The sequence below is a fragment of the Cyprinus carpio genome, chromosome B16 (genome assembly GCF_018340385.1).
Source record: "Cyprinus carpio isolate SPL01 chromosome B16, ASM1834038v1, whole genome shotgun sequence".
In the NCBI taxonomy this organism is placed as follows: domain Eukaryota; kingdom Metazoa; phylum Chordata; class Actinopteri; order Cypriniformes; family Cyprinidae; genus Cyprinus; species Cyprinus carpio.
In genome coordinates this window covers 9,462,405-9,482,886 of record NC_056612.1, presented here as the reverse complement: position 1 = coordinate 9,482,886, position 20,482 = coordinate 9,462,405, and the positions used below count along the sequence as shown (strand labels likewise).

The 20,482-nt window shown below is 38.3% G+C and overlaps 1 protein-coding gene across 1 annotated transcript in view; it reads right to left on the bottom strand.

The window, feature by feature from the left end:
- The window catches only part of LOC109104680 (protein capicua homolog), a 47,670-nt gene extending 29,489 nt beyond the window's left edge, over nt 1–18,181 (bottom strand). The window contains exons 1-2 of the mRNA XM_042740575.1: nt 17,889–18,181; nt 7,275–11,150 (exon numbers count right to left, since the gene is read on the bottom strand). Of these exons, the coding sequence (XP_042596509.1) occupies nt 7,275–11,046 (3,772 nt within the window). The 5' untranslated portion in view covers nt 11,047–11,150; nt 17,889–18,181. The remainder of the gene's footprint in view (nt 1–7,274; nt 11,151–17,888) is intronic.
- Nucleotides 18,182–20,482: the final 2,301 nt, after the last annotated feature.

Below are 20,482 nucleotides of genomic sequence, written 5' to 3'. Positions count from 1 at the left end.
TTTATATTTTATTTATTCACATGAAAGTTAATAAAAAAATGAAAGCTTATTTTAAGTCATTATAATACATTGAATTTAAACTTGGCGGGAAAATAGCGTTTACTTTACAAAAATATACAAGAAACAAGTAAACGTCTACTTCCTCACACACTAAACCACATCATCTGCAGTCAATGTGGCAAAATAAGACACAAGCATTACCAACAAATACAAATTGATCTCATTACCAATGCAATAAACTCTACTGTAGCGATACACTACACACAAATTTTCCACACGCAGTTTAAAACACTGTAGTAAGCATTATACAGCAGTTAGTTTCAGTCCTCGAATCTGATCTGAGCTGCGTTTCAAGAGTGATGTTTAGTGCAACAGTTTGTATTATTCTACTGGTTTCTGTTCATTGAGTTCAAGACCAGAGAGTGTTACAGACAGTGTTTGGCGATGCACAAAACTTGATGCTTTGGCTTCTTTTATATAAATAAACTCATCTGACAGATTAAGTCTGAAATGTATGTTGTTTGATATTAATTTATTGTTTATAGAACTGTTGTATAAAAGCAATTGTGCTGATGGACTGCTGTGATTACTTGCAGCTGATTCATCTCCATGCTGATATTCAGCACTACATTGCTCTTGTTTGTGTGAACTTGAAAACCTATACAACTTCTCTGGAGTGGTACGTAAGGGTAAGAGTATGGTTTTGGTTTTTAATGCCTAGTGTCAAAAAAAAAGGAAGAGAGAGATTTGTCACTGGGCAGAGGTTTTCTTGGAGACCATACAGCTGTATGTATGTACGTCACGAACATTACGTAATAGCATTACAGTTATTATCAAAAGCAAATTAAAACAAAGAAGAAAGGTGGAAAAAACATGTTTTTCTCCATTTTTTACTATTTGTTTAATGTTACTAACTTACTAAAACGCAGCGAACTTTGTTTTTTTTTGAGTGCAGTAATATAGGTCAGAGATTAAACTTGGTGACCACTGTTACTGCCATCGGGACATTGACCAGTGAATCGGCTGATGGTGATTATGTCACAGACAAAGGTGACTGTCCAAAACACTATTATCAGTGTATACAACTCTCAGGCGGCATGACACGGGCATGCTCACGGCGCCTATGAATGTCAGCGTGCCTGTGTGTAGGTTTAAGTGTGTGTGCTGAGTTCAGTGACTGGTTTGTTTGTATGGGGCAGAGGGGTATTGGCCTTGCGCCCAGTATCAGCCAGTCCCTTCACAAACAGTCACGCTACAACAAGAAAGATTTGTGTGAGAGAAAGAAACTGTAGAGAAACTGTCACTGTAAGTAAAGTAACATTTTCCACACAAACACAGTGGCCAAATAATATTACAACTTAATATTATAATATGAGTCTTGTAATCTGAGTAATACATTCCACGCTACGTTTATGCCTGAAGAATATTCTATGCATTACATATATATACCAGTACAAAACAGAAAGACACTCAAGAGTGGGTGAAAAAAATAGTGGCCGTGGAATGTTTGAGAAAAGAGAGGGAAAATGGGTGGGAAGGGGAAACTGTGCAAGTCAGGCGAATAAAAATAGAACAAGAGTCATTCTGTGGAGAGGAGGGGAGGAGGGAGTTGTGAAAGTTGTGAAAACGGCCTCGTTCGCTGTATGTGGGAAGATGGTAATCGAACGACAGGAAAGAAGAGACAAAAAAATCTATAAATAGAATAAGAACTGATGAGAGATAAGTTGATTATGCAGGAACACATATATTTACACACTCTGACACAATGCAAATCAAACTGAGGTAAGAAAGAGTAGAGACATTGCTCCTCTATATAACACAATGCCAGAGCAGTGGGAGGGGCTACTCACTCTCTCAGCCACTGAGCTTGCGCTGAGCTCCTGGCAACAGCCAATGAGGTGACTATGATTATAGTAAACAACTTCTTAACTCTTTCCTGGCTGATTCCACTGAGAATGACACACGGGCAAAATATAGCATTGCTCACTACTTTTAAATTTAGTAATATGGACACATCTAAATACATGAAAATTCCAGTAAAATATCTCAAATCAGCAGTTAGTTGGCCATGAGTGACACTTCTCACATGCAGAGATTGGTACAGCTCTGTATGTTTGAGGGTTAATAGAGTAAGAGCCCCATGCTCCAAACCCTTTCTGTTCCTCCTATCCAATCATTGTTTTTATGTGATTAAAACACAATCTCAAAAAGCCCACTCCCTGTTTCCATGGCAACAGGTTTATGGGTATTGTTACTCATGCCACTTTTGGTGACCACTGACCATGGCTCTATCTCCACACACACACACACTGCCCTTTGTAAGATATTTATATCACTGCTGCCATCTGCCAGTACAAGCATTCCAGCTATTTTCCAAAGGACATGTGGAGGGGGGGAAGACATGAAAAATGCTGGCTAACCAAAAATCCATCATGTTGGATTAATGTTCTTTGATCCACACTGATACACTCACTTATAACATTTTTACCACTGTAAGGGAAGTCTAACAGACTGGGTGCAGGTCCTTGAAATGCACCATGAATTTAAAAAAGGTAGTTATGAAACTCTACGAAGGTACGTCTCTTTAAAGCCTGCAATGGCACACTCTTCTCACAAGGAGGCAGCACTGCCCTATGGAAGAAAACGAAGGAGATCACAGCTTTGGCAAAGACAGAATTGAGTGAAGGAGAGATTACAGCTACAGACGGGGGCTTTTATGTGAATGTATGTGCAAGAGTCTTACGAGACTTCATTTTTAGATCCTGTGATGTCTCTTGAGATATAACATAGAAATCAAACATTCGGTGAATACTAGCGTGAACTAAAATGTAGAATACAAGGAAAGAAGGCATAAAATATAGCAGTAAAGAGTACTGTATAAAATGCATCTATCTCTGCTGTAGTTTATATAAATGTATACATGTTTGTGTTCATGCAGAAACCTTCTACAAAAAGGGAATGGATGGCATTCCCGGGAACACTCTATGATCAGAGAAACAGACTTCTGCACTGCACCAGAGAGAGAGAGAAAGACAGAGAGCAAGAAATAGGTGAGGGAAAAACAGTAGAAAAGTCTGACACAAATAAGTGGATGAATGGAAAAAAAATGAAGAGAATAAAATTGACATTATGAGTACAGCAATGATGAAAAGGGAGACACCGTTCTACCATGTAAGTGCTAAACATGGCAGAGGTAGACAATACGACAGATGGCAACTCAGAACTCGGCACATACATAGAAGAGATCATGTCCTATGTGCTATTGAGGCAGAGAACCATCAGAAATGCTGTATCAAACACGGACAAAATTATACCATAGCCCAAAATAAAAACACAGCCTGCAATACATGTAATTAAAGTGATGAGTTGAAGTTTGAGGAAGGTGCTGTATATATTTTGCAGAGAAATAAGCAGACACAAACTTCCACTAATCCACTTGTCAGTTTAAAATTTGCAGCAAAAAAATGAATAACTTCAGGTTTTAGTACAGTTTTACAGTTTTTAGAAGACAGCAACAGAAGAAGACATGCATGTTGTTAGTATTTGTGTCGGCTCTAGTGATTAGTACATCTGTGTTTGCAGAGAGTGTGGATTAAATGAAACAGAGGATGTTTGGAATCATTGGCACAGTAAATGACAGCTGAAAACAGACTTCTCAGACAATTCTGCTGTTTCAGTGATTCAGATACTTTGATATAAAGATATTTTCTCTCTGATATCTAAATTTATTTTTTTCTCTCTGAATTATTTTTAGTAAATAGTACATTTAAACAGCTTTTCACTTGAGACTCACAATATATAGGAATTGTATTTCCTCTCTCTTAAAAAAAAGTTTGTTGGCTCATTTTTTTAGTTTTCAAAATTAGGTTATATCAAAGACTATAGAATACCCTTTGGTTATATCCATCATACTCATAATCACTGTATTCGAACGTGATCCTTGAGTGCCCTCAAAACCAATCGTCTAGATTTATTTATAGGTGTCCTTTAAGATAATGTACAATAACAAAAATAACTGAAAAATATGACCTGTTTTTTTTATGATGCTGTGACAGGTTGGTAAGCTGCATTATTGCAGTATTTTATCTAAAACAAATTGAAAATTATTTCAGTTTTTAAATAAATTAGCCAAAACAGTGTTGCACTTATACAATTTATAACACATTAGGTAGGTAACACAACAGGACAACATATATGGACCAATCATAAATGTAATCCTAAACATCCACCTTCACTCAGTAAACACATAAACTAGCACGCACACACACACACACACACACACACGTTTAAGTAAAGCTATCTAAATAGAAACATTCTATAGACTTACGTTGTTTTTACATACAACTAGTTATAAATACTACAACCTAAACCTAACCCACATCCTAACCCTAATCCTAACAGAAAACTTTCAGCATTTCTACTTAAAAAAAAAAAAAAAACCTTCTAAACTTTATTTATATCGTCCCCAAAAAGAGGGTTTATATTTAGCTCACATCAAATTTGCCTCAAAACATAGTTAGGTAGGTACAAACACACACACACACCCCCATTGGGTTTCCAGGTTTTATGGGGATATTCCATAGATTTAACAGTTTTTATACAGTACTACAAACTGTATTTTCTATCTCCTTATCCTAACCCTACATCCTCAAACAAGACTTTTTTAGATTTTCAAAAAACTTAATTTTGTACGATTTATAAGCTGTTTTCCTCATGGGGACTAAAAAATGTCCCCACAAGGTTAAAATTTACTGGTTTTACTATCCTTGTGGGGACATTAGAACACACACACACAGCAGATTAAAAAAATTATATATATATATATATATATATATATATATATATATATATATATATATATATTATATATATATATAAATTTTACTTTAAGAAGAGAATGGTCTGTTGACTTCAAATTGACTTCAAACTATCAAATTACATCTGAATAATAAAACAGTTTTTTATGTATGAAAGATTACAAATAATTATGTACATGGGCAGCATTGTGAAATGTCAATTTATATGTACTGGTTTAGTATATATGAAAGTATTTATAAAAGTTCAGTATATTTTTCAAAAGTCTGTGTGTGTTGAAGTCTCATCAGTCATCACAACACAATAACATGCTTTAAGATATTAATAATTTTAAAAAGATCAGTATTTATAATGTACTTTTCAAACATTTCAGATTATAGGTCTCCTATAATTCTTATAATTCTCTGGGTTAACCATATAGGTTAGCTATCAAAACTGAGCAGCAATACAAAATTCCATTAGAACAACAAAAGCAAATAAACTTTTGGGCAGATTCTATAAATGTATGGATTTTTAATTTCTTTTTAGCAGGTCTGCAATTTTGTTATATAGACTGTGCGTGTCTGTCTCTCTGTGTTAACTTCCTTCTCACAAGCTTGCTTGTTAAGGCAGGCCTACGAGATCAGGCCTAAATTTTTACAAAGGCCCTCTTGTTATTTCACAACACACAATCCCTTTCCCTCTCACACCATACACACTCTTGATGACAGCTAAATCACAAATACCACACATAATTACATATATGCATAAATACACTATGAAGACTTTTTTTTAAATTACACTAGCACACAAGCATACACTAAAGGTATTAATTTAATTATTGTTAATTCATAAACACTTCAGTTCAATCTTTGGCTCTGTCTTGTTACTCTGCTTCACTTTATCAGTGTACATGTAATGACCATGTTTTGCATATTTTGCTAAAATCAGCACTGCAAGTGCTACGACCAGCGCAACATTTAATCGAACCCACTATTACAGCATGCTGATGATTACAACCACATTGCAAAATCTGAGAACCACCAGAATACCACTGCTTTTAATGCCAAAGCAATTATTCCTGTAATGAAATAGAAACCTTAGTTTTGAGGTTAATTTTAAGAGGTAATTATTAACTATATTAATCTGGATATACAATATTTTTAAAGAATATCTTTTTATTTTATTCAATTATAAATTCACTGAAATCTGAAGAAATGCAATTCTCCATATATCAACTCTGTGATTTACCATTTACAAGCACTGAAATGGAGAAACTGTACTTTGGATGTGCAATTAAATTTGTATATATATTTGGTCTTTGTTTTGCATATGTGTTCACAAAAACACTTGCCCTAATAAGGTCAAAATTGCCTTAGTCCTTACATATGAATCACTGAAAAAAAAAAAAAAAAAAAAAAAACGAGATCATGCAATTTGAGATTCTGAAATACAGCTTTGAAAATGAAGACTAGTCAGAGCTAAAATAAAACTTGCATCATTTAGAAAAAGGGTAAATACAATTTCCCAATGTGTACTGTTGGTTAAATTATTAGGAAGTTACATCAAACTGTCCAAAAACTGTCTAGAAAAGCCTGTGCCTCCAAATTCTTAACGCATACAAGAATACTTGTGAGAAAAGCCAGAGAGGCTAACAATTACTTTTAAACTTGCTACAGTACACTAATTCTGTAGCTAAGAATGAGATTAAAATCTCAGCTTCTCAGCATAGCACTGGTCTGTATGTAAAAGATATATGCCAAGTGCTAAGTGTGAAAAGATTTTGTGGTAAAATGAGACCAAGACAGAGCTTTTAAGCCAGATTTTGAAGCCATATATGTAGTGCAAATCTAACATCGCTCAGAATTAAAATGACACCATGTGAGGAATGGTGATGAGAAGAGCATGTTGTGGGACTGCTTTTCATCAGCAGAAACTGAGCATACAAAATAATGTAAACATTTTTGAAAAACTGAAGCAATATCCTCTTTTTAACAATGCAAAACATTTAAACAAAACAAACTCTTCCTTACACATACATAAAAATAATTGCAGCTCTATCCGTTTTTTTTATTTATTTATTTTTTGTGATGACCGGCTGACTGTAATTTATTCCTTACATAAAATATTTATATATGTTTGATTTGTGTTTCTATTGTGAACTATTCCTTTACTTCACTTTAATAAAATACTTAATCAGTAAAATAATTTTGTTACTTAACAGTTACATAACTTGAAGAGCAATTGAAAAAAAATAAGTAAACGAATAAAAATTACATTCAATCTGTTTTGACATTTTGTATGCATAGACAAAATTGACAAATAATAGTGCATCCTTATTCTCTAAATTGTTTCTACTTTTAAATTTTCATTGAATTAGTCTAACATGGCATCTTTCTTTTGTTATTATGTAACATCTCCAGGGAATCACAACTTAAACATTGGTGTTAGCATTGAATATAAATATAGAATTCTCTTACCAGTTCCAGGTCGCCCCATGATGATGTCTTTGCATGGCACAGGATGCAAGGTCTCTGTGTGAAGTATGAGTGGCAGCAGGGCAGTAGGAGCAGGGTGACAAGGGACAGGCTGCTGCAGTGTCACTTGACCAGTCTTATCTTGTCCCCCTCCATCACCCGCACCAATGAGACCAGGCCCTGGGACAGGGCTAGACACTGATATGCAGGCTAAGGTGCCGCTGGATTGTGTATGTAGACCTGCAGGGGTTGGGTTTGGAATGGATGAGGTAGTAGACACTAGAACAAGAGTTGAGGTGGGATTCTGCAGTAAGACAGATCCATTAGTGGAAGCAGCATTAATTGCAACAGGAACCTGTAGCCCCGTCTCTGAATGCACACCAGTTTGGCTGTTTTCTGTGGAACTGGTTCTGTCCACCTCTGCAACTCTGGCCAGTGGGAGTTCTGTAAACTTTATTAAAGGAACCTCAGGATTTCTCACTATTACTGGAGAGTCTCTCAAAGGCTGCTGGGAGACTGTACATTGTGAACCTGATTCTAAGCTTAGGGGAGAAGCGGGTGGGGAAGAGACAGTGGTTGAAGGCAGTCTTTGGGGGTGCGTGACAGTAGTGGTCTGAGGAGAGATAATGCAGAGATTTGTTACAAGAGAAGGGTCACGACAGCTTTGTTCCTGATCGGGTTTGCCATATTCCTGCGACAGTGGAGCCGGGGGAGGTTGGGCATCCGTCCTGCGTTTGCCTGGACTCATAGGTACAGTGAAGGTTAGATTGGTGTGGAAGGATGGCCCAATACCAGACAAGTGTCTGTCTTTCTCCCTCTCTGTGCCTCCTGTTCCATGTTTTGGGACACCACTGTTGGTACCACTGGGGTGTTTGTGGCGGCGAGGAGGCAAGACTGGAGAGGCAGTAATAGGACTGAAATTTGCAGGGTGAAAGCCAAAAAGTGGCGAAGCTGATGGGGAAGGTGTAGGTGAGAATGGGGACTGATTTGAAATCGGTGAGAATGAGGGTGTTACAGACCTTGAGCCCAGGGATACCAGCATTGATGCAGCCTCACATTCATCAAAGTCAAAACGAGAGAAGTCTTGAGGTAGCAGTGACGGCAAGCCAAGACGTGGACGAGAGTCAGTACCTCGGCTGCTTGTCTCACTACTGTCGCGAGAAGTCTCATCCCAGTCAAATTCACTGCTAGCACGACCCCGCAGATCTGAAGGGGTCACAGTTCCTGAGCTACTCTCTCCACCTCCTCCACTCCCTCTCTCTCCCACTGCTCCCTCCATTTCTTTGGTGCGCATGGAGAGGTGACGAGAACAGTAGCCACGACGCTGGGACTCTTTCATGCAGCCTTCTCGTGAGCACAAGCGGCGCCATTGCTTCCCATTGAACTTCTTACGTATCCCATTAGGTGTACAAACCACATCGCCTTTCTTGTATTTCTGTTGGGCAGCTGACAATGGTGTCCTTGATCTTGAGGAAGAAGCAGAAGAAGAGGCAGAACTCCCTGGAATTGGGGTGAAGGTCTGTGAATGGGCAGGAGTCTTTTCCATGGGTGTCAGAGAACCCCTGGAGTTGGGGGAAGGAGGCACAGAGGGTGGCATTGGGTGAGCGATAGCCCCGTCAGACCCTAAAACTGTAGGTGAAGGGGTGGGCTGTGGACTTCCTAAAGAGGTCCTGGCGATGCCTCGCACCACTGTAATGGGACTCGGATACCCTGGAGGTTTGGAAAGAATTTGTCTTTGCTGATTAGGCACACCTGCTTTTGGTCCCCCTGAGAATACAGGTCCTCCACCATCTCTGAGTGGTGCCATGTTAAGCCGCAAAACCTCCATGTCCACCTCTGGAGTCTGCAATTGCTTTCGCTCATGTTCTCTTTCTCTAACTCTTTCCCTATTCTGAGTTCCATCATCCTCCCTCCTAGTTGCTAAACTAAACATATTGTTTGCTACCATAACAACTGCTGGTGAAGTGGAAGATGAAAGATGTGTGCTTCCAAAGTGATGAACTCCTGTGTCTGGAGTTGGGAATCTGCAGTTCTCCCTGGGAGGACCTGCACTTACCAAATCTATTCCCTCACTTAACTGACATAGCTCTCTCTCCACTTCTATCTCCTCCCTGTGCTCTCTCTCCTCCCGTTCTTTCTCCCTCATTACCCCATCCCATGGCGGAACAAGGAGGCGCAAGTTCTGGCGGGTAACCCATACAGTCTTTGTACTTGATGTCTGTTGCATCTCCTCATTGGTGCACCTCTCTTTCTCCTGCTCCAACTCCTCCTGCAAAAGCACCATGTAGGGGCAAGCTGAATGAGAGTCTACCTGAGCAACCACACCTTCTCTGTACCACTCCTTACCTTTATCTCCTCCATAAGGCACACAAACACGTGTCCCAACCTCAACAAGTTCATTTCCTGGCGGTGGGGAGTCTAAAATGAGGTCAATGGGTTGGTGTGGGCGACTTACTAATGTATGAAATGGATATGACAGCAGTGTCCCCTCCCCATTAACCTGCAACTCTACATTCAGCTGCTCTCTACTGGACCCACGTACCACACCACATATAAATGCATATTCCTTGACCAGCTTCTCGTCTTCTTTTAAATGAGTTCTTGGTCGTCTACGTGCTAGCACCCTTTGGTTTTTCAGTCCTTTAGCTAGTGCTTCTGCTATTGTTGCAGACCCCCCATGCTCAATTTGTGTGTGTTTGGGGGACAAGAAGACAGACAGGGTTGCATTGTTGGAGAGGCTGAATCTTTTTGGCGTTCTTACATGGTTTCCTGAATTTAGCTGCACACAAGAGGGCTCAAGGACCTCCAGGTCCACAGAGTGTTCACTGGCTGTGTCTGTGGATGATGAGCGCACAGAATTTGGGGCTTGCTCCCCATATCCATCTACTTCAACAATTTGGACCACCTTTTCTCCTTCAGAAGGCATCTCACTTTTCAACATATCACCCTTGGATCTATCTCCTTTTGGATTTTCTGTGCTTGCCATTTTCCCCGTTTCTCTCCTATTATTCCCACTATTGTCCAGATCAGAAATATCTGCCTTAACTAAATCTAAATTTCTGACCACAGGAGTAGTGCTTTGAGAATTGGAGTTGTGTGGGGAACTTAGATGGTTGCTGTGAATAGTGAGTTGGGGTACAGGGGTTGAACTGATGAGAGAGGTACTGGAAGCTTGATGTTCATACATGTATTTCTTCTTGGGCACCCTGGCTTTGAAAGTGGCTGTTTTTCGACTGGAGGGTGTGGTAGAAGTGTGGTTGGCACTCAATGAGTTATTTTTATTTAAACTGTTGGCTGTAGTATTTGTGTTTTGTGTATTGCTAGCAATGCTGTTTGCATGTTGGTTGCTACTTTTACTGTTTGTGCTAGTAAAATTTTGTGTGTTTGTGTTACAGATGTCTGTGCTATTACTATGTGAATTTTCATGTGCGTTGCTGGCTATCTTGACTGAGTCTGTATTATCTGTTAAACTGTTAGTGTTAACGTTCCTGGGGCTTTTTGCCTTATTCACTATTACTGCATTCTCTTGAGATTTTGATGTTTCCATTGTCCTTTCTCTTATTTTCTCTTCATTTAACCCCTCACTGTTTAGGATGTTGCTACTCTTGATATGCTTGTCCTGAGAGCTATCTTCTTTGGATGGAGTGTATTTCTGGTCTGAAGGTCCAGACGGTGTTGTCTGTGAATGTCCTTCAAGTTTGCCCCCTCGTTTTCTTGCTCCTTTTGCTCTTGTCGATAAAGGAGAGCGTCCTCTCTGTTTCTTTGGTGGCCTCATCTTTTTTAGTGTGGCAAATACTTCTTTCTCGTTTTTTTCTTCTTTCTTTTGTCCTGTTTAATTTTACCTTTTTTGAGGTTTCTTTTACTTCTCCTCACAACAGCCTGTAACAAGAAGGAAAAAAGTGAAAGAGAAACAAATAAATAGAAATTTCCTTGTTGTCAATATAGAATAATTGGGAAGATACTGATCCATGTTTGTGAATGTGTTTAAACAGAAACAGTAGTGATTTGTGCACAAAAAGGTAAATAAAAAAAAAAAGTCATTTAATGTTTATATTTACAAAGATGTTTAGATATCAACATTATTTAAATAGCATACAAAGTAAAAAGTCTACAGAAAAACAGCAGACCATGAGTGTGCTTATGAATAGCGCAAGCAAGTTGCAACCCCGAATTTAAAAAATAAATTTACAATGAGGAAACCTTCAGCAAAGGACACACTCTCTCCAGTACACTAAGTACTTTTCTGAAAACAATGCTGGATGATCAAAATTCATGTACAGTTAAAATGCTTTGATTTTTAAAACAAAATAATTGGAATAATTGAAATACACACTGAAAGTTAAATGGTGTACAGAAAATATATTAAGTCTTTCTAAATATTTTTTCCCAGGCTTGAACCTGTGCTATAAATTTCAATACCATATGGGAAAACACTTAAAAAGTACATAACATTTTATTTTATGTTAAATTTGTAGGAGAAGGTCAGTGTTATAGAATTTGTATGTCAATGTTATAGCATTCTAATGAAGGTAAAAATATTTGGGTTTATTAAAATATTATTTTTGTAGTACTCATTTCCATCAAAACAAGAGAAGGTGGTATGTGGTACATAGGTGGTATAAATGCCATTGTCAAAGAGAAAGTCACAAGGGCCCATAAGATATTATATCCACATCAGTAGAAACAACTCAAATATTTGTTTAATTGGTTTAATTTTGGTAAATTATACATTTTCAGAGTGACATGCATTAGTGGACACAAAACTTCAGTTTTCAAAAAAAAAAAAAAAAAAAAAACACTTTTAAATAAACATTAGACATTTTAAATAAAGTCAACAAATCCAAGTACAAAAAAACTATGTACTGTATTTGAAAATAAATGTTCCATATCCACATTCAAAAGAATGTGACCCTCTCAAAAAAAAAAAAAAAAAAAAAAAAAACTAGACTAAAATAAATACACGATAAAAATGCCTGAATTTTGTCCCGAAGTTCCAAAATCAAGATAACCGGATTTGATAGCATATTTAAGCCTTGGATTTTGTTGCATTTGCCAAGACAGTGGTTACACTTATTTATGTTAGCTGCCATTATAAAAAAAAAAAACAAATTTTGCATATATGCCTGTTCTTAAGTGTCTTAAATAAAATAAAAATAAGTATCAATATGACGTGGGTAGATCTATATACCTTCACAGTCTAAATAACGATAATAACAAACAATTTGTCAAAAGTGCTTTGTATCGTAAGTGAATACTGTAATATGTACTACAAAGTAGATATGCCACATTTAACAATTACTGTGTGCACAATTCACTGACTCACGATTGTGATTTTTCTGTGAATATATATCTCACAATAAAAAGTCTGAGTATCAAAATGGTGTAAGGATCCATAGCACCCATGTGCATATAACGGATTGGGATTCTGTGGGTGCCTCTTTTCCCATACCCACATTACAATATCACACAAACAAAACAGACATATTTAGCATCTGCTGTCACGCTGCAATACACAAACATGAGGAAAATCAGGCTGAGAATTCAGCAACAGAAAAACACAAACATTCACTCCTCTACACATAAAATGCACTTTAAGCCAGCCCCCCTTTACCAGCCTTTCCTTATTTATTCGTACACAGAAACACGTGTGTGAAATCACACTCTTCTTCTCTCAATTTCTCACTCTCTCTACTATTCCACACTCCCACCCACTCACAAATAATCTGCAAACAGACACTCCCACACAAACAACACACGCACAGGATTTTCCTGTGAGAGATGGCTTTAAAAGGAGAATTGGGGAATTCTTTGAGTCAGAGACACCCCACCCACCGTTCCTACTGTCCTTAAACTGTTTATTTGCAATGGAGAGAGATTTCCTTCCTGGTTACTACATGGAATATTATACAGAACATGTTGTTATTAGGCTTAATTCAAAATTCAGGATCTTTGCATCACATTATAAACAATCTGTTTCTGAAATTTCAGAAAATACGTTTGTGAGAAGGCCTTTGAAATAGTGACAGCATGTTATTTTAGTAATTGCAAAATCATTTGGATTACTTGGATGCACTTATCAAAATACAATGTATGAGTCAGCAATCAAGCCAAAATTCAGAGTAAATTCCACTATTATCAGCTTTTTTCTGACCTCAGTGTAGGTTGGTAATTTAATAACATGTTTTCCCTTGTATTCCCCCTGATGGGGAGTCTGAAAGTCTCGCAAATTTAAAACCATAAAAAAAAGTGTGGGTGTCTTTTTTGACAGGGAGGTCAAAAAGATATTATTGTAAGTAAATAATGGCAAAAAAAAAAAAAAGTGAGGCCTGATCCACACACAAATGTTTAAAATAAAGTAATTAGACATATCTCATACTACATGATCGATCTTCAAAAAAAGAAATAAGAGGCCACAAATGTTTGCTGTGCTCACTGGCAATTTCACCTCAATAAACTGCTTTACAACACATTTTAATAAATTCACAAAAACAATATTCACAATAAATTCTAAGCCACAGTTGGTTGTGTAGTTTGCTAACATTATTCTAGAGTTTTATATTTGGTTAGAGTCACCCAGCATACCAATTAAATTTAATGAAATAGTAAAAACAAAAAAGCAAACACACAATAAAGTCTGTAAAAAAAAGTGAGGGGGATACATAACATTCATGTTAATAAATATTGTTCTTAAAAGTGAAAGCATAACTGCAATATCCTAAGCAATAAAGCTATAATATGATTGTAAGTGTATTATAATCTTTTACACAATAAATCCTGAACATGCTGTGTCTTCCTTGTCCTTGGTCTATTAATATATGATAAGAGAAGTTGTTGCTTAACTGATGTAGAGAAACATGACCCTTAAGTTTGTATATAATTTAGTATACTGCAAATGATTTTTCAACTTCTTGTTTATGGCTGACTGGGTTTAACAAATTATGCCATGCTCATGATCGGAAAATTTATCACAGCAATTTGAAATATACCATGATCATATATAATCTTCTCAGCCGTGAAGCTAAAGCGTGTTGTTAAAAAGTGTTGCTACGTTTGCATAAATTCAGAGATCCCTGCAGCTTCTAGAAATTCCTGCTCAGGAAACTGAAAACCACATGGATGACGTCAAACTGCACAACCTACAATCTAGAAAACATGTGACCCTTTTACTATTACTTGATCAATATTTAGCCAAAGATTTACTTGTCATGAATTTGAACCACTGATAATTACCCGTAAATTTCATTTGATTATTAAATCACAATCATCTCAGGCCTCCCTTGGTATTTCACAAAGAATTTAGCTTTTCATGCTGCTTTTCAAATCTGCAGTAACTAGATTAAATGAAAACACTTGACAACTTGCCAAAATTGCAAGTGATAATAGAACTAATAATGCTTGTAAACCACAAGTCAGCTTGTCCACAAGTTACATGCATCAAGTTTAATGTAAATGTTGTAATATATTTCATTGGTTTAAAATCATTCAACCGTCAAAACAGTTAATTCCTATCTAATGATGTGTGTGTGTGTGTGTGTGTGTGTGTGTGTGTGTGTGTGTGTGTGAGAGAGAGAAAAAAATCCAGTCTAATGGACTAGCAGAGTAGTAGTTATTAAGTACCTAAAAAAATGATTATTTCCTATATATTATAGAATTCTAGTCTAAATAATATTGGCATCCCAAAAAAAATCAAACATGAGACCACAGCAATCTGTGATATGCATCTATGTGTTAAATTATAAGTAAACAGATTAGCACATTTTGAAAATAATTATGTTTTACACATGATAAACTATATAACATTCATACATTCAGATATTTATTTTGTGCAACAACAGTCGTGAAAAACTACATGCACATTCAGCTGATCCTAGGTCCACTTCCCATGACTGTGACAGCTCTGACTCCTTATGTATGTGTCTACAGCTGGTCAAACGAAGTCTCAGCATTTTGGATATTAGCATGATACCTGTATTAAAGGTCTAACTAAAGCAAGAAAAACTCTGACGTCAGCCATATGACAGAAGTCCAATCCCAGCACACACTCTGAGCGGAGTGTTTTCAGCTGAAACGTTGCTGTGTTACACGAGTCTACGTGAACATCGATGTAAAACCTGCCATCCTCATCCTCAGGCCAACAACTGCTGTTCAGTACAACCTTAACCCACTTCAAAACTATACTTGACTTCAATTGATAAATGGACAAGATACGTTCAGCTGTCACTGAACAACTACTTTGATCCTAAAAGGTCAACTGATTTATTTCAGAATTAATAATAAATATTTCCTGTTTATAAGGCTCAACGAATCCATTTGTTTTTCCTTTTCACTTATAGTCATTATGCACACAGGCTATACATTTATTAAGGTGAATCAAATGAGCCAGAACATATTTCAGTTCACAGATTTAAAGGTGATATTATAAATGTAATACTAAGCATTAAGCCACCATGATTAAGAGAGCAATATTGCACAATGATCTATTTTTTTTTTTAAATGTAAAGCCTAGAATACACAATGCGTCACACACCAATGCCAAGCACAAACACGCAAGATCACACATACACACACACACACACACTGCTGACGGTGAACCAGTTGTCAATAGAACAACTGTTAGTGCCAAAGACTTTGCTCAAACCAAAACACAACCATACATCTATACACCGTTTCCCCTCAGGGGTCAATAAAGCACCTATCTTATATATTCAGACTGATGTGCGACAGAAAAGGGGGACACAGACTCACACGCAGTTGTGATGCCAGTATGCCAGCCTGTCACACTACTCGGATTTAATTGGAGAATAAGTCTTACAGTGCATCGCTCCACCGCAGTGTTACGAAGCAAAATAAACATGTGAAAATAAAAATGTGGATTACCAAATAAACAAAACAATAAAGGCAACCCACGACAGTGCCATACACCACAATGTGTGCGATTTTCAAGTCAACGATCTGCCCACTCCACACAACACATTGCGTATCGACACTGATTTTGTGCTCATTCACAGATTGTTCTGCAAATGTGCATTCTGGGGCATACAGAAGGGTGCAGGGATGCAGCAGTGCAGTGTCGTGCAGCTCAGGGGCATGCATGGGTGCTATGACCTCCTAACTCCCCAAGCCCGACCATTTCCAACTGTATTACCTGCTTTATTTGGATTTTAAAGTGGGTCACCAAGGGGGTGTTACAGTCACACACATGAAACAGCAAAAACAGCAGAAACTCAAGAGACGAGTACACAACAAGGGGCATCAGGGACACATGCTTCGCTCTTTGAAAAATCAGCAGCCGTGCAAAAATTCCCTGCAAAAAGTGTCCAAACACTTTGAAATCAGTAGCTAAACACTACCTATAAAGCATGTACCAGACGAGCTGTATGGATGCTGAAGCAGTACATGTAGTGAGTGACGTAGACGAAAGGCTGCCCAAAACAACATCCTATCAACACTCCACCACCATCAGTCAGACGTGAAAGAATATCACTCATTTATCCAACATGACCAAAAGGAGCAAAGATGCTCAGTGCAAACACCTACCATTACTAAAAGCATGCAAAGTGGCACACAAGACCTGATGAAAAAAATATACTGACGGATGGTGTTAATGCAGGCAAACTGAGCCATCATTATGGAGACACTCTTTAACAGCAGAGTGCATCATATTTTCGTGCATCTCTTAAGATGACAAAATCTCAGGAGTGTGTAACATGAAAAAAACCCACTTGTGTCAACACGGATCTATTCAAGGAGGCCCGTTAGGACTGAATGATACTTTTAAAATATAAATTACAATATGAACTGATTATAAAACTGCAGTTTGGATGAAAGGCGCTTTTATATTTCCATAAGGACGTATTCCAACATGTTTCGGACTATGAGGTTAGCCGTAGAAATAATGCTCAACAATAAAAAGCGTACCGTCAGAATGCGCCCGAAAGCCGCCGCTGGTAGTAGTAGTACTCGCAGCGCTTCGCAATGTCACGGGAGTAGTACTATGCCAAGGACTCGCAACAGCTAAATCAGACAAGGAAAGGCCTTGTAAGAGAGTAAAAGAAAGCTTTAAAACGTGTTCAAACACACTCGCACTGACGCGCAAAAACACTACGCAAAGGTTGTTCATGTCAATAAGGACGTACGTGCAGCAAAAGTTGCAAAATATCCACCTTTATGAGCCGTCCTAGCAGAGAGCTGATGACAGCGCGTGTAGTAAGTCCGTGTAATAGCGTCGGTCACGGAGTAAAGTATTAATTTGTTTGTTTTTACATTGGCGTAGTACTGTAGGTAGAGCAGTCTTCCTCGAGCGTAATCCTGCCAGTGCGTAACGCAGTGCACGAGTGCCAGTCTGCTCTGTTCAAGTTGCTCAAACTCATGCCATTCAGTCCAAACAATTATGAAAGGGTGCACTTAATAAATTCTTCAAAAGCGTGGTTTGAACGCCGTCTTTAAAACATTTGACAAAGTTTAACTCTGCATCCCCACCCCCTTCCTTCTTCTTGCTCTAGGTCCTTCCTTGATATTTTAGCGAGCTGGTTTGTTCTCCATTTGTCTTTTGCACGCAACACTCCTGTCCAAAATACGGGCTGTCACTAATATTTCGTTTGAGTAATAACTACTTACCAAAACAGCAGAAATACTTAGGAGGTAACCGATGAATGTACGGTGCAAATTGCAGATGGGCTCTGTGCTTTCGTCTGAAGTGGCGAGCAACGTCCATCCATGTCTTCTGTCTGTCGGGAATTTTACTTTATATCGGTCCTCCGTAAAACATTTTTACCCCCTCCCAGCAGCAACTCAGACAGGGATTAAAAACTATATGAATCCCTTTTCCACTACAGTCACAAAATGGTGAATGAACCACTAACAGCTGGCCCGCTTGGCCAATCAGAGCGCACTGACAGATACAGTGACCTATGGATGTGACAGCACAAACATTAGAGGCGTTTCTCAGTGGTTTGTTCCATTTGATTGGCAGGCGCTTTGGGCCAATCGCAATGAAGCTAGATACCAAGCCGGCGCTCACTCCAAAAGTTACAGTATCCAATGAGAGCGCTGGGAACCATAGGAACAGGGTGTGGGCGGGCACTAGGGAAGTGTTCAAGAAGCGCTGGCCAATAACGCGTTACGAGTTTTCGCACTCTAAATAAAGGTGCGTGTTTACAACAAACGACAGCGCACACAATCCTAAAACCACTGGTTTTTCACTTGCCCTGAACGACAAGGAATGTTTCTAAACTAAAAAAAAGTACGTCTCAGTTTTAATACTGTTTTCTATATTAAACTAATTTAAGTGCTGAGGATGAAAAGGAAGGTTAAAATCACTAAACTAATTCGTTTAATCACAATAACGCCCCCCTTGTACGGGTCCCTGACTAGCCACTTCACGGTCACAGTACTGTGCTTGTGAATACGGGATGGACTGTTCTCGCTCGCGCTCTCAGTTTTTTCCACTCTGCCTCGCTTTTCTCTCAGCAACAGCCCCTCACCTCGTGTGCGAGAGCCAATCGTTGCGCCGCATTCCGCTGTCTCTAACGTATGTGCCGTTGTGCCCCGCCCCATCCATACAACCCTTGCAGGATTTTGGAGGTGACGTCATCGTGTCGCTGTGTGATTGGCCAGAGGGGCCGCGTCGACGAGCCAATGATCGAACTCAGCGATGAAGTCATCAAGCATGTTGCCACCAGCTGGATGGAAGGGGCGTGGCCTGACGCACTCGCCTAACCCCACGCTTGATGCGTAGTAGGACAACATACTAGTGACTCAAAAAAGCGATATAAGACAGTTTTAAAACACGCCGGAAAAATAAACAGCATACTTTTAAAATATTGTTCAAATGCATGTACAAGTTTAGTTTTTTCAAACATAGCCCATTCAAGCATAGAAAGTCATATTCAGACATACTGACGCATTGAAGCCCACATCTACATTCATTTAATGTTCGTAGTGAATTTCTTTTGAGAAGCAAAGGCGTCGTTACATAATCGCTGTTGTAGACAGAATCAAGTACTCTCAAGCGCCATCCTCAAATGTTTAAGGAATGTACAGCGACCTCTGTCGGTTCTATCTTGACAAGCACAAAACTATAAACACGTGCACGCGCCACTGTGTGGTGGCTCAGGGTTATTCAAAAACACTGAGAACAACCAAGGTGAGGTTTTTCATTGAAGATGAAAATAGAGAATTTTAAATTAAGCACTTTTTGTAGTACTCAAGTGTCATACCCCCTTATTAGCACTTCTTTTCCCCAGAGCCCTGCCCTTTGACCTGACCCCCTCCATGATGTTGACCCCTTTCTTTTGGCTCTGCGATGCTGTCAATCAGCTGTCATACATCTATCCCTCTACCCTATACTCCCACTGTGCCACAGCGAACTGCATTCCCTCCTCTAGTTCTCGGAAACAAGACAACCACTGAAGTGATAAAAGAAGTGAAAGGGAGACGACAGAATATGTGACAAAACAAAACATCACCGGGGTGATGAGATGAACCAGAGAGAGAAGTATAATCACAGGTTTTATTAGAATCCCACAACCAGTCTATTGAAAGCTGTTTATTCAGTCAGTGCTCATAAAGAACACTGATTTGAATGAGCAGACAGACCTAAAACCTACTGATTAAGTTAAATCAGTAGTACATACAAAAAGTTACTATAGTAAAAGTGGATTAAGATCATCAGACAATGTCAAGTTCAAAATTCACATAAAACGGTACATTTGAAACTGTTCTTGCACTAAGTTAAAAGAGTTACATCTCTGTGTATGTTTTTTCTCTCTGCAACTTTCACCTTCACAGACACTTAATAAGAAAACAGATGCTATTAAGTGGAACACTGAGGGAAAAAAGGTTTACTGGTCTTTAGTAGACAAGTTGTGACACATATGTGGCCCCTCGTAACACAATCATAATAGAAGTTACAAAATGCTTCTTTTAAAATGCTTAATTGCTTATCATCAGATTATGTCATTCGTATTCCCCATACAATTAAATAATATTTTATTTAGCAATATTATTTAAATTTAAGTTCATGTTTATAATACATGTATCATTTGTATGAGCAAAAAGATTTGAGGGATGTCTCCAAAAATCATTGATAAGGCTTGTACTTCTGCTTTTCAGACAGCAGAGGTCAGTCTTAAAGAGTCTATGTTATTTATAATATCGACAGGCTGGACACACAACATGAATTTATGAAGAACTTCTCAATAGCTAATGGT